This window comes from Teleopsis dalmanni, chromosome 1 (genome assembly GCF_002237135.1).
Source record: "Teleopsis dalmanni isolate 2A chromosome 1, ASM223713v2, whole genome shotgun sequence".
Taxonomy (NCBI): domain Eukaryota; kingdom Metazoa; phylum Arthropoda; class Insecta; order Diptera; family Diopsidae; genus Teleopsis; species Teleopsis dalmanni.
In genome coordinates, this window is record NC_051846.1 from 152,070,840 (window position 1) to 152,084,692 (window position 13,853).

Below are 13,853 nucleotides of genomic sequence, written 5' to 3' on the forward strand. Positions count from 1 at the left end.
TATTAGTTCAATTTAATATTAGATTTTTATTATTATTGCGAAAGTTTTCACATTTTTTTTTTTAAATTCTCATTTAAACTCTAAAATTCATAATTAATTCTATTTCTTAATTACTTTATAGTCCATGTATATTTTATTTGGACTGCAAATGCCAGGCTTAAAACTCGTGCCTATTAAATTAGAAGCGATGACTAATTGTGTTTTCTATTTCCTTTTTCTATTTTTCTCCAGACTTTACACAAAGTTGTTCCATGAAAATTTGTGTAGAAAGCGTTATTTGACACTTTATTTTTGTTATGCCTGTTCAATAATGAACACGTTATTTTAAGACATATGCCAGTTTTTAAATTACAATCATAAAACTATGTTAAAATTAAAACAATGCAGAATTTACAACTCTGCCTGTTCATCACGCTGGCAGGATGTCCTTCAATTCATAGTTTATTTCTAATATTTAAACAACGCCTTTCGTTTGTTACTTGAGTTTTACTACGAGTAGCCCGTGGAATAGACCTAAAATCATACTGACAACAAAATAGAACTAGAATTCATACAAAAATTTGTGCTTCTTTGTGTGATGAATGTTCATTTGCATTTGTTGCAAATTCGAATAATCAATCGAAGATTTCCGGAGACTTCGTTGCTATCCGATTAAAATAATACCGGAATGGCTTCAGTTCTTAAAATATCCGAATAATATAAACAGTACTAAAGAAAAAATTCTTCGAACCGTGTTAATAGGAATCTATTAACTGTTCAGCAGTATCGCTTAATCCATCACGGTCTATGTGGCCACATACATATATACGTTTTCTATTACTTAAATTTGTGTTCTTCCCGACATAATTTTGCAAATTGTGTAATAAGAACTTTTTCATTGTTTAATTTAATTACTTGATTAAATGATGTTGAGAACTTTAAATTGAAGCAACAACAAACAAAAATGTCTACAATCTTGATTATGAAAACTACTAGAAACATTTATTTATTGCGATCTTATTTGTATTGCATAAATTTTTGCATGAAGTAGAGACGCTCTTTATTATATTGCAAATGTATTTTTATTTGATTTTAGTCGGTTTTTTTCGCTTGTAAATTGTATCCAAATTTTTATAAAAAGAACAAAATAGATAAAAGGATGCATGTTTTCGCACTTTTCTTTAATGCATTTTAACCAAAAAACGAACTGAACTTCCTACTAAAGGTTTACACATGCATTGTCGATGTGTATGAAAAAGAGTGCACAGTGTATTACATTTACTAAACAACTTCTCAAAAAATTTATATATACCTTTCAAGTATAACAAAAAAAAAAGGAGTTTCGTTATAACGGAAATATTAAATTACCAGTAAAAACTGTATAAAATATTCATATTTCATTTATAATTTAAAGACTTACCTGTCTTTTCAAATTAAGCACAAGTCCTTCGACTTGCTTGCCAGAACTAAAAGCCTGTAGAAGGCCGTTGTGGAAATCATCGTTTCCATATAACCCTGTAAATAAATTATATTTAATTAAAACTATTACTATCTATTTAAAACTTGTTCATAATTAATATAGTTTTTGATACATGTACTCGATAAGCTTACAATAAATACAGATATAATAAATATAAATGGAATATATCTATTTTTAGTTAAAACGTTTAGGTTGATTGTATCTAATTAGGGTACTTACAGTAGCCGTAAGTGGTATTTTGTTAATTTTTTATGCATCTTTGACAGTAAAGATATTTTTTTTTAAGGCCAGAAATCTCTATAAAAATTATATATATATATTTGTGTCATTCCGAATTAAATTTTTTTTATTTTAAAATAATTTTAGATATTTTCTGTCTTTTGCACATTTCAGATAAATGTAATGTTTATAGAATTTAAACAACTTAGTGACAAAAAAAAATTAATTAGTTTTAAACTTATAACTTAAATATAAATATATATATAAATATAGATATAAATATATATATATAAATAGATGAATAAATCAATGCTATATAAATATATATTACTAAACATTAAATTTTGAATACATAAAAAATTAATATACCTACTATATTATACATATACAAATATATAAAATCTATATATTCAAATTTTTTTTCAAGACAGTATAATATATCAATTAAATGTATGTTTGCGTCGTATTAAAGATGAAGTTAGAGATAATTGTTCAATTTTTACAAATTTTAATTAATTTATTCATCATTCTTTTTTATTCTAATTTGTATATATCTTTTTGTATACAAAAAAAGTGTGTGCACTTAATATAAATAATAATAAACGTATGATTTGAAATGCGGTATTGATTTTAATTTTGAATAACTCCTAGTAGAAATAAGCAGGAACTTTTTTTTTTGCAAATTTGGGAATGTTTTTGTTAAACTATTAAAACTTAAATAATGATAATTAATTATTTTTTATTAATTAATTTATTGTTTTAATTGTATAAATTGGAGTTAGTATTATTAATTAGAGTATTTTCCATTAGTTTAATCGAAAATTATTATCTACATTATTAAGTTCAATTATTCATAATATAATATAAATCATAATATTTAATCCTTTAGAATTTTATAATGTTTTAATTTATTTTATTTTGTTGGCATTTTGGTCCCTTTTTGTTTTTTTAATAATATATTTTAAACATATTGTTTATTTTAATATTATATTTTAAATAGTTCAACATTATTTTTTGAATTTTATTAATTTTATTTAATATTTATGGAAACAATTTTATATCTATTTCTTGCTTGCAGAATGTGACGTAATTTCTTATAGAAATTAATTTTGTCGAGGTTTTGAGTATGTACACTTATATCAGTAGAAAGAAAAATATTAGTATATTTAAAAATTACAATAATCTATTTGAATTTAATGTAATTTTTATATTAATTTTTTCGATTTTAACATTTTCCAGAATAAATATTTTTGCTTTAAACTTAATTTTGGAAGGTATGGTAGATTAATTCAAACTTTGGCGTTAGGATGAAAAATAAGGAAATTTAAGTTTTTATTTTTTGAGTAATTATATATTTAATTCTAAATGATTGTATTTTTTAAAAATTTAAGCCATTTTAATTTTCTTTTATTTCATTTGTTTGTTTAAAATTTAATTATATATTTATTAGAATCTCTTTTATTGGAGGGATTTTAGTTAGATTAAATTATTTACGTTAAATTGATTTAAAATCATTAATCATTGATTCTTCTGTTCCTTATATAGGAATTGTTCTAACAGATATTACAACTTTAAGAAATTGAAGAGTTTATGATAGATATAGATTAAAAATTGAACATTATTGATTATATTTCTGAGATTTATTTTGTTTAGCTAATATTAGATATAAACAGTTAGGACGTCGAAGTTTATTAATCAATAAGAAATTATTCAATTTTATACCATCATTAACTTTAGGTATAATGCTTTTTATTAAGTTCTTGAAATATAGCTGATCCTCCTACTTTAAATTAATAAGATGAAATTCATTAATAAATAGAATTGTTAATTGATCTTAATATTAATTAATTAGTTGATCATTATTATTATTTAGAGCTGTTTATACAGTCACTCGCATATATCTGCGTACACCCCAAAAATAAATTTTAAAATCAATCTTTCAACTCGAACTGTTCGACCATTTATTAATTCTTTTTTTTAAATATAACTGTCATTCATTGTCTTCAATAATATATTTTTTCCAAAATTTTATAACAATATCTTCTATTTTATTTTTAATTTTAAAATTAACACTACGAAAACATCTACACGCAAAAGTCTGCGTACAGCTCACTTTAACCTATAAGTAGAGTAATAATATACCCTTTTCAATAACTTGTAGGGCATCCTTTTCTCTGCAAAACCATCGCAAGGTATTTTGGCATGGAATCGACAAGTTTTTTCATTTCCTCAGCGGTAATATTGCCCTATTCATCCACAATTACATCCTTAAGCATATTTTTCAATGTTATTGTGTGTTTTCGGATTTTTTCGCTCAAGATCAGGACTCTGAGGAGGTGTTCACAGCAGAGATTTGACATTATAAAGCAGCCAAAGCTTTGTATTCTGTGCTGTGTGCTTTGGGTCGTTGTCTTCTCGGAACCAAAATTCACGTCCAAGCTCTAATTTCTTAGCACTTTCTTTTAAATTGTTTTTTTAAAATGTTGATATATATTTCCTGCTTCATAGTTGTTTCGATTAATGTCAAGATTCCCACACCGCTTGATGCCATACACCCTCACACGATTATGTCGCTTCCTCCATGTATAACTGTGCCGACTACATTTTGTTTTTGAATGCTTCTTCGGTTTTCCTCCATACCAAAGCTTTTCTCTTGTTTCCAAACATGCAGAATTTACTTTCGTCGGAAAATATAACTTGATTCCAGAATTCTAGGGGTTTTGAAATAAACTCATTAGCAAAAGTTAAGCGCTTTTGCCTATTGACTTCTGAAATCATTTGCTTTTTACGGGTGACTCTACTATGGTAGTCAGCCTTTTTTACCGTAACCTCGAAAACTGTTTTGAAAAAACTATCCTTGATTTGAATTTGTGCTGTGTGGGCTGTCATCCTGGGATTACGCTGAATACACTTAATAATCGTCATCTGCTCGCACTCCGTTAGTAAAGGCGGGCGACCAGATCGAGCCTTTGGTAAGATACTGACAGTGGAAATGTACTTATTAATTACTTTTTGGACGAAGGAGTGGGCTCTTCCAACTAGCGCACCAACTTTTCTATAAGATTTCTCATCTAAGAATAGTTTTATGAACATTTTTCGCTCCCCAAGAGAGCGTTGCTGTAATTGCCTTGCTGCAATTCTCCGAATTGTGATGCAAAAACTCAGCTTAACAGCCCAATACTAATTGCTTAGACAATATAAGCAAAATCCACGAAAAAACAAAATAACGGTAATCGCAAAATCTTGCATTCCAGGCAAATTCAACCAGCTGTACGCAGACTTTTGCGTGTATCTTTTTTCGTATTGTTAATTTTAAAATTAAAAATAAAATAGAGGACATTGTTAAAAAATTTTGGAAAAAATATATTATTGAAAACAATAAATTATAGTTATGTTTAAAACAAATAATTGATTAAAAATATTAAATATAAATTAAAAAATTAATAAATAATAAAATAAAAATTAAAAATATAAAATATTGAAAGATAGATTTTTAAAAATTTTTTGGGGTGTACGCAGATATATGCGACTCACTGTATATTATATCTATATTCTTATAGTCAACATGAAATTTAGAATGAGAAATATTCATGTGAATTTATAATATTAATGTTAGATTGATTTTATTTAAACTTATTAATTATAAAAAGTGAAATAATTTATTTTTAATTATAGTTTAAATGGTTTAATTAAAACATTGATTTGTAGTGTCTGTTAAGGTAGCAATTTATCATTAATTTTGGTAATAAATAAGTAATTTCGTATTGCTAAATTGTGTCATTCAATTTATATTTTTAAGCAATTTAGCGAATGTGAAATAAATTATTTTAGAATATTTATGTTGAACTGTGGCAACAACTTAACTGGAGCAACGGTGAAATTGCTCCAGTTGCATTATGCACTGTTAACAGTTTTCCAATCAATTTGTTGCTAAGGTATTATTAATATTGATAATATTATTGCACAAAAAACTGTATAAAAGATATTCAAACAATAAAGAAATTAATCATACAATAAAATCTATTCTTTGATTCAGGTTGAATACCTAAATCTGCTTTATATAGAGTAAGTTTCAAGTACTTAATCTATAACCAATAAGCAATATTGAATTAATTAAAATGCTTCTTAAATGCTATACGAATCAAGGTTTTTAAAATACACAGTGTTCAACATGTTTGTGAAGCAGTGAACGAGTCGAACTAAAACAAATAAAATTGAAAAATAAGTAAAATTGGTATATTACAATAATTAATTTGATCAGGTGTAGAAAATGAAGTTCATATTTTTTCCTATTGTTATAATGAGTACAAAAATTTGTTTTGCGAAAATTAAAAATAATAGAGAAGGCTGAAGAAAATGAAATGATTAAGTTTTCGCTTATGATTCACTTTACTTGTAAATCAATTATTGCAATAAATGGGTTCAATTGAAATTGAGCTAATTGAACTTTATGTCCAAAAAAATTTTAAAAACAATAAGTGAAAAGAAGTAGTACTAACCAGTGAAGGAAAATAAACTATAAAATACCAAACATTGAACTTTGTATTGTGTATTGTTCTGTATTTTTTTTAAAAAACACTACGTGAACAGTACACTAAATAAACTCCAAAACATATCAAAAAATGTTTGTGTTCATGAACACAACCTTATAGGTATAGAGTACTGTTTCCGACATCTCATGTAAAATGTTTAATGTGTCGTTGTTAGTGTTCTTTTCACGAAGGTAGTGAACTTTCGTAGCGATCATTTTCTGAAAATATTTTATATTAGTGTCTGTCAGAGAACTACACACTCGAATCATTAGTTGTATTTCTATCTTCATATGATACTCATTAACACCAACACAAAAATTATGCAAGTGATTTACGAATCATTCGTGAATATTACGTCACAATCGGCAAAAATTTGGATGCTGATGTTTACTGTGCCTATAATTTCTAACTAAAACAACCCTTAATTAAATGTACGATATGGTGTTTTCGATTAGTAAATCTGTCAAATTTTATTGTCTAATCAAACAATTTTTTTTAGTTGTGTTAGTAAACACACCAATTGAATTATACTGTTCTTTTTTACACCGGGATCTTCTTTTTTGTAGTTATAGTTTTTACAAATTTTTATTTATTTAATGAAGTGCTATGAGGACACTCTTTCAATGCACTATCTTACATGCTAACTTACAAACTAACAAATAAAATTGAATGTATTATTTAATTTATTGCTTCAAAATTAACTTAATTAATAAATTAAAATATAATCTTAATAACAATGAAAATTATAAAAGATAAAAAGAAAGCAATTATAAATGAAATCAAAATAAAAGACAAAAAGAACAGTAACATAAAAGAAAATAATAAAAAGCCAAAAATAATATTTATGATAAGCAGAAAATAATCAAAATAAGAAATTAGAATAAAACAATATTAAATAACATAAGATTGTATAATAAGCTAAGACAGTTCCTGAGAAACTAACTTTTTGAAGCACACTAAGTTGTTTGCGTTTCTAGTATCGCTAGATACCGAGTTTCAGAGTCTTACCGCATTTATGAAAAAGAAACTAGTCGCAGAAAAGTGGTTGAACCTTGGGATTAAATATTGAATAGATCTGTTTGAATGCAATTTACATAGATTATTAAAAAGGTACACCCTGGGTAGCAATTGGGTCGTAGCAATTTTAAACAAAAATATGCAAACATATTTATTAATATATTGTTCAATATCACATCCCAAAATATTATTCCTGTAGCCAGTTAAATGATCAAAAAGCCTGAGTCCATAGACATACCTTGTCAGGCAGTTCACTAAAGCTCTTAATTTGTATAGGGAGTCTGAGTCAAGTTTGCTGTAGACCAGACTAAAATATATAATTATATGCATTATTAATTGCTTTACTAATGTACATCAAAGATTCATTGGAGTACATACATTTAGGTGATACAATTGATTTCCGAAAAACTTGATTTAAATGGTCACGGGCATTCAAGCTAGAGTTCAAGTAAAAACCTCAGCATTTTACTGATCATTTATTATCAATTATAGTACTGCCGATTAAAATTAAAGGCAATTTTTCCACTATAATTTTTTTCCTCGCAATAGGCAGAATAATTGTTTTATCTGTATTAAGCAGCATGTTATTTACTACTGCCCATGCATTAATTCTATTTAAGTCATCAGTAAGCTTACAAATACTGTCACCTAAAAAACCAATTGTACTAGAAAGATACATTTGAATATCATCAAATTACATGCATATGCATGTAATTTGGAATATTTACATATGGTGAAATCATTTATATATATTGAAAAAAGCAGTGGGCCGAGGATTGACCCCTGAGGAACACCAATGGGCAATGATTTAAAATCCGAATATTTATCAGCAGAAAAAACAGTCTGCGATCTCCCTGTTAGATAACTATATATAAATTTAGAGGCAGAGTATGAGAATGAAAAATAATCAGTTAATTTCCTATATGGTATGAAGTGATTAACACGATCAAATGCTTTAGAGAACTCTAAAAGACATAAAAATATGATAATGTCATTATCATAGCTAGGTCGAACATCTTCTAAAACTTTGAGCATGGGAGTAGAGCAACTATGAGTTGGAAACGCTCAAGGTGAATATTAATTTGATTAGCCATTATAAGTTCTCAAACTTTGGACAGTGATGGAAGAATACTAATATGTCGGACTTGGAATAATTTTAACTTTTTTCCATGGAAAGGTTGATGTAGTTATACAATGTATTATTTGTATGCGTAATAGGAGGTATTATGTACGGCAAAGTGAGCTTTAGAAATTTAAGAGGAAGGTCATCCAATCCAAAAGCATTTGATTTAATATTCTTCAAACTTTAACAGACCATTTCTTCACTAACTCCTATAAAATTAAAGCTTTCATCAGAAACACATATATCAGGAATTAGGATTCGGTACAGCAACTATATCTAGAAGACTAAGTCGTACACTGTTACAGTATCTAGTTGATTCAATTTCGTTGATGATACTTAGGCCCATCATGGCTAATAAATCTTTTAGTTTCAGAACTTTACTACAATTCACTAAAAAGTCATATTTAAAATCACCAAGTACTGCGATAAAATCATATATATGTACAACTGAGAGAAGCGAATCAAAGAATGGATCGCATGAGAATCGGTTATGTGGATTGTAGGCACAGGAAACTAAAATTTTATTACTATGACTTCTGATAGACACACAAATAAATCAGATTCAGATTTCATCAGATTCATCCGAAGTACATATTAACTGACTACTTAAATAAGATTTGCAATAAATTGCAACTCCACCACCTTTTTTGTTTGTCCTATCGTGGCGATATAAAACATAACCTTTTATAGAAAAATATGAACTACTGATCTCATTATCTAACCATGTTAAAGAAATGCAAACTGGAGTTTTCAAACACTGATTTTACATGATCAAGTTAAAGACCATTAGGCTCATAGCATTAAAATGAACAATATTGAAATTACTATTTTGAGCACAAAGAATGTTTATTAAGGTCTTAATAATTGATAATTAATTTTATCTGCCTCAAATTTAAGTCTTCGTTGTAACGTTTTACAGTTCATATTCCTGCAATCAAGATCCATATAAATTACGAGTTTTTATCATCTTGACGTAGTTTATACATTTACAATGCTGTTTACACATTCTTTATGAGTGTGCCCAATTTCGCTGCATTTTGCACAGGTCACTCCGTTTTCTTTATAGGCATTTGCTTTATAATTGAAGCCCCAACACTTAAAACACCTCATTACGTTAAAACTCTCTTAAGCAATGCATCTATCCCAACCCACATTAATTCTACGCTCTTTCATTATTTTAGCAAATGCAGTACTATCTAATTCAAATGGTATCAACCTGAAAAATATGTCTTCATCTGAAGATTTGTCGTCAGATGACAATGTATTTGCAACTAAATGCGATATTTTGATTTTATTGGTTTTTTCAAAATGACAGCTAAATATATAAACAAACAAACAAACACATGTGAAAACAACGCGTTATTACTATTAATTAATAATTAATTAATTGTTTGAAACTGTTCTAATAGAATGCGAATGGTTTAACTAAACATAAAATGAACTTGAAGTCGTATTAAATAAAGTAAACATTGATATTGGTTAATAGTTGTACACATAGTTGTAAATGCTATTGAATCAATGATACAAGAAAAGAAAGTGTGCTCTGTCGTCTTTCTAGATGTATCGAAAGCCTTCGCTTAGGTTTAACACGCTGGATTACTACAAAAACTTAGGGCATTACTGCCTATATAATACTGTAAGCTGTTTCTATCGTATATTGTGCACATGTGGAAACAAATCACACTTTTTTATCATTCAATCACATAAAACAGCTGTTCATTTTAGGGTAATTTTGCTACCCGTGTAAAATATCTAGAGTGTTACACATTAATCTCCAGTGTAATAAGGATTTACTAATCGAAAATGAAAATTGCACTTAAAGTGAATATTGATTGAAAAAGTTACCCCAGATTTACCAATCAAAAACCCCAATAATATTCAAGAACACAAACAAAATACATACATTCACAATATTTACAATAACAACATACACCAAAAGCATAATTTCAAAACACAAAAAGAATAAAAAAACACAAATTTTTTGGTTAACAAACAATGGCGCTCACACGAAATTTTTACGAATGCCAAAACTGATCGAATCGGCAGTCATTCATGGTAGACCCCAGGGTATAAATATGTCTCTGCAAACAGAAAAACTATCGAACTTATTACTTCATTTGTGATCACTAATAGCGAACACAAAATATTTTGCGTAGGCAAAACTATATAGAAAACATTCTAATATTAGAGCAAATGTATACTAAGTGCATTGATATGTTTGATGACAAACATATATGAACGTGTATCGAATATTTTACATTAATATTTGGGTATGAAAAAGCTTGCGGCAATATGGGTGCCGTGTTTTCGTCATTCAAAACATTCTTTGGAAATGTTTATATACAGTCTAGTCGACTGTGAGCGAGTAGAGTCAAGTAGTCGATCCATTGCTTTACACCTGAAAGATAACAACAAGCCAGAATTAATGGAGTCCGGGAGCAGTGATCCCAAACGATCATGAACTCCACAACCGGCTGGAAAAATTTTAGTTTCTATATTTTGATGTTTAAGTGGAATCATTTTCATAGACTATTTGGAAAAAGTAAAAGCAATAACATCAGATCGATTAAATGAGAAAATTAAGAAAAAATGATTGCCTTTGTTTTTGCAAGATAACACACCCGATCATACGTCAATGAAGAGAACTGCTTCCTCACCCACCGTATTCTTCAGATTTGGCTCCCATTGGTTATTACCTGTTTCCAAACTTGAAACGATGGCTCCAAAGACAGAGATTTGCATCAAATGATAAAGTGGAATGGGAAACATGTATATTTTGGAGGACTTGATAAATCGTATTCTCTATAAGGTATACAAATGCTGAAAGATCGTTGGACTCAGTGTGTCAAGCTGATAATTTTCCAAAACAAAATGCGTTTTTATTACTTAAACCGGGTACATAGCTCCACCATCCAGTACATAGCTCCACCAAGTTTATGTCTACGAAAGGAGTTATAGATTAAATAGAGTTATTTGGTACTGATTGGACGGACTAACTGCAACAATTTTTCTACTCTGCTTTATTAAGCACACAACTTTGCATGCAAGGGTAGGTGAGGTAATTCAGTTTGGCTATTATAAATTTCTCAGCTACTTTCCCCAGAATAGGAAGTATGCTGATGGGGCGCTAATTTTGCGGGAATTCCTTTGCATAGACTCAGTCAGCTTTGCAGTATCCTATGCGTTTATTTAAAGACAGTATTCCTTAATGGCGTTTCTTAACATATCCTTGCTAGAAATCGTATGCTGGTGAATAGAGTTATTCTGGTAGCGTTTGAAATTTTCTGGGAGCATGATTCAGCAGTCAAATCCAGACGACCGCTGATGTATGCTTAGAGCCGTTGTCATGCTGAAACAAAAAGGTTGCCTCAAGCCCTAACATTCTGTCATTTTCTTTCAAATTTGTTGTATGGATATTTAGATACCCATATTTATCCATTGTATCTTATATAAATTCAAGTTTGCAAGCACCATTACTGCTGTTCACCCCAAACTTTTATGCCTCCATCACCATGTTTCACCTTTGAAATTAAGTTTTGTTCATCATAAACTGTACATGATTTTCTTACACAACTTTTCTACTTTTGATTGATTGATTCAAAGCAAAATGGAAAAAAGTGAATTTCGTGTGCAGATTAAGCATTACTTTTTACGTAAAAAATCCATCACTGAAACTAAGGAAAGACTTGATAAATACTACAGGGACTCGGCACTATCAATTTCAATGGCTAAGAAGTGGTTTACAGAGTTCCGTTGTGGTCGTTCCAGCACTAGTGACGCCGAACGTTCAGGTCGCCTAAAAGAAGTGATCACGCCGGAAATCGTCGATAAAATCTATGAAATGATATTGGATGATCGGAGAATGAAAGTGCGTGAGCTGGCTCATGCTGCAGGTATCTCAACTGAATGGGTACATCATATTTTACACGAATATTTGGACATGAAAAAACTCTCCGCGAGATGGGTGCCGCGATTGCTCATACTCGATCATAAGCGCAATCGTGTGATCACTTCAAAAAAGTGTTTAGCGATGTTCAGCCGTAATCCGAACGAATTTTTGCGCCGTTTTGTTATTGTGGACGAAACATGGATCCATCACAACACGCCAGAGACCAAGGAACAATCGAAACAGTGGGTTGCTAGGGGTGAACGTGGACCAAAGAAGGTCAAACAGAGTCTATCAGCCAACAAAGTCATGGCCACAGTTTTTTGGGATGCAAGCGGTGTCATTCACATCGATTACCTCGAGAAAGGTAAAACGATCACCGGCGAATATTATTCAAAGCTTTTGAACAGATTCGACTTTCATTTAAAGCAAAAACGACCGCATTTGGCGAAGAAGAAAGTGCTGTTCCATTAAGACAATGCACGTGTGCACACTTGCCTAGTCACGAAGGCCAAAATCCACGAATTGGGATACGAACTTCTACACCATCCAGCATATTCTCCAGATTTAGCCCCCTGCGGCTATTTTCTGTTTCCAAACCTAAAGAAATGGCTGGGCGGTAAAAGATTTGAGTTGAATGAAGAAGTCATTACCGAAACAAACGCATATTTTGAGAGCTTTGAGAAAACCTATTATTTGGAGGAAATAAGAAAATTAGAAAAACGCTGGACTAAATGTATCGAGCTAAAATGTGATTATGTAGAAAAATAAAATATCAAACCGTCCTCCTACTTGCTTTTCTTCAAAATTTTCCGCACAGTATCAGGATATATTCTTTTTTTAAGTATTTCGGCAGTATGTTTTGCTAGTTTGGAGGCTGTTACTCTTGGATTTACTTTTACCTGGTTGATTATGCTACGTCTTTCTCTATCTGACAGAATTAAGAGGCGACCAGTACGAGGTTTAGAAACGTAATTACCCGTCTCCTGGAAGTTATTCATAACTCTCCGCACAGATGAATATTGACAACCAATATTTTCAGCAATTTTTCGTTGGCTTACGTCATCTTTTCAAAATTGAACAGTTATTTGTTGCTCACTAATACTAATTTCACGTCTTTTATGTTCCATTGTAAAAATGTATTATTTATTTAAATAAAATATTTTTAAATAATTATTTATTAGACTCTTTAAGAAGTCAATTGATAATTAAAGATCATTTAATGACACATGCATTCAAGCGAATTTAAATTGACGGTAAACGCTAATACTAAGAAGAGAATAGAGACTTTAATTGTGTTTAATTTTTTTTTTAAAGAAGAACTTTATTGTTGTTTGATTGGTTAAAATAAATCAGAAAAATTTTGTATTTGAACGCAGACTTTTTCTGCTGTGTATAACATATGTTATGGTTATACTCCTTCAAATACAATATTAAATATATGAGTTCATTTGTAGTTTTGCAATTGTAATTTGTGTTTATTGAATACATTAAAAAAAAAATTAATACGTTAAACAATTTTAAATAATACTAGTCTTTATAATGAAATTGAATCAACTTTTTAAGTGTTTCGATAAAAAAGACAATATCAAAATATAAAAGCGTATATTTATCTTA

The 13,853-nt window shown here is 29.2% G+C and overlaps 1 protein-coding gene across 1 annotated transcript; it reads left to right on the forward strand.

Moving 5' to 3' along the window:
• The first annotated feature begins 12,074 nt into the window (after positions 1 to 12,074).
• Positions 12,075 to 12,710, forward strand: LOC119666459 (histone-lysine N-methyltransferase SETMAR-like). The gene has a single exon (XM_038075735.1). The coding sequence runs from the start codon at positions 12,075 to 12,077 to the stop codon at positions 12,708 to 12,710; it is 636 nt and encodes a 211-aa protein (XP_037931663.1).
• Positions 12,711 to 13,853: the final 1,143 nt, after the last annotated feature.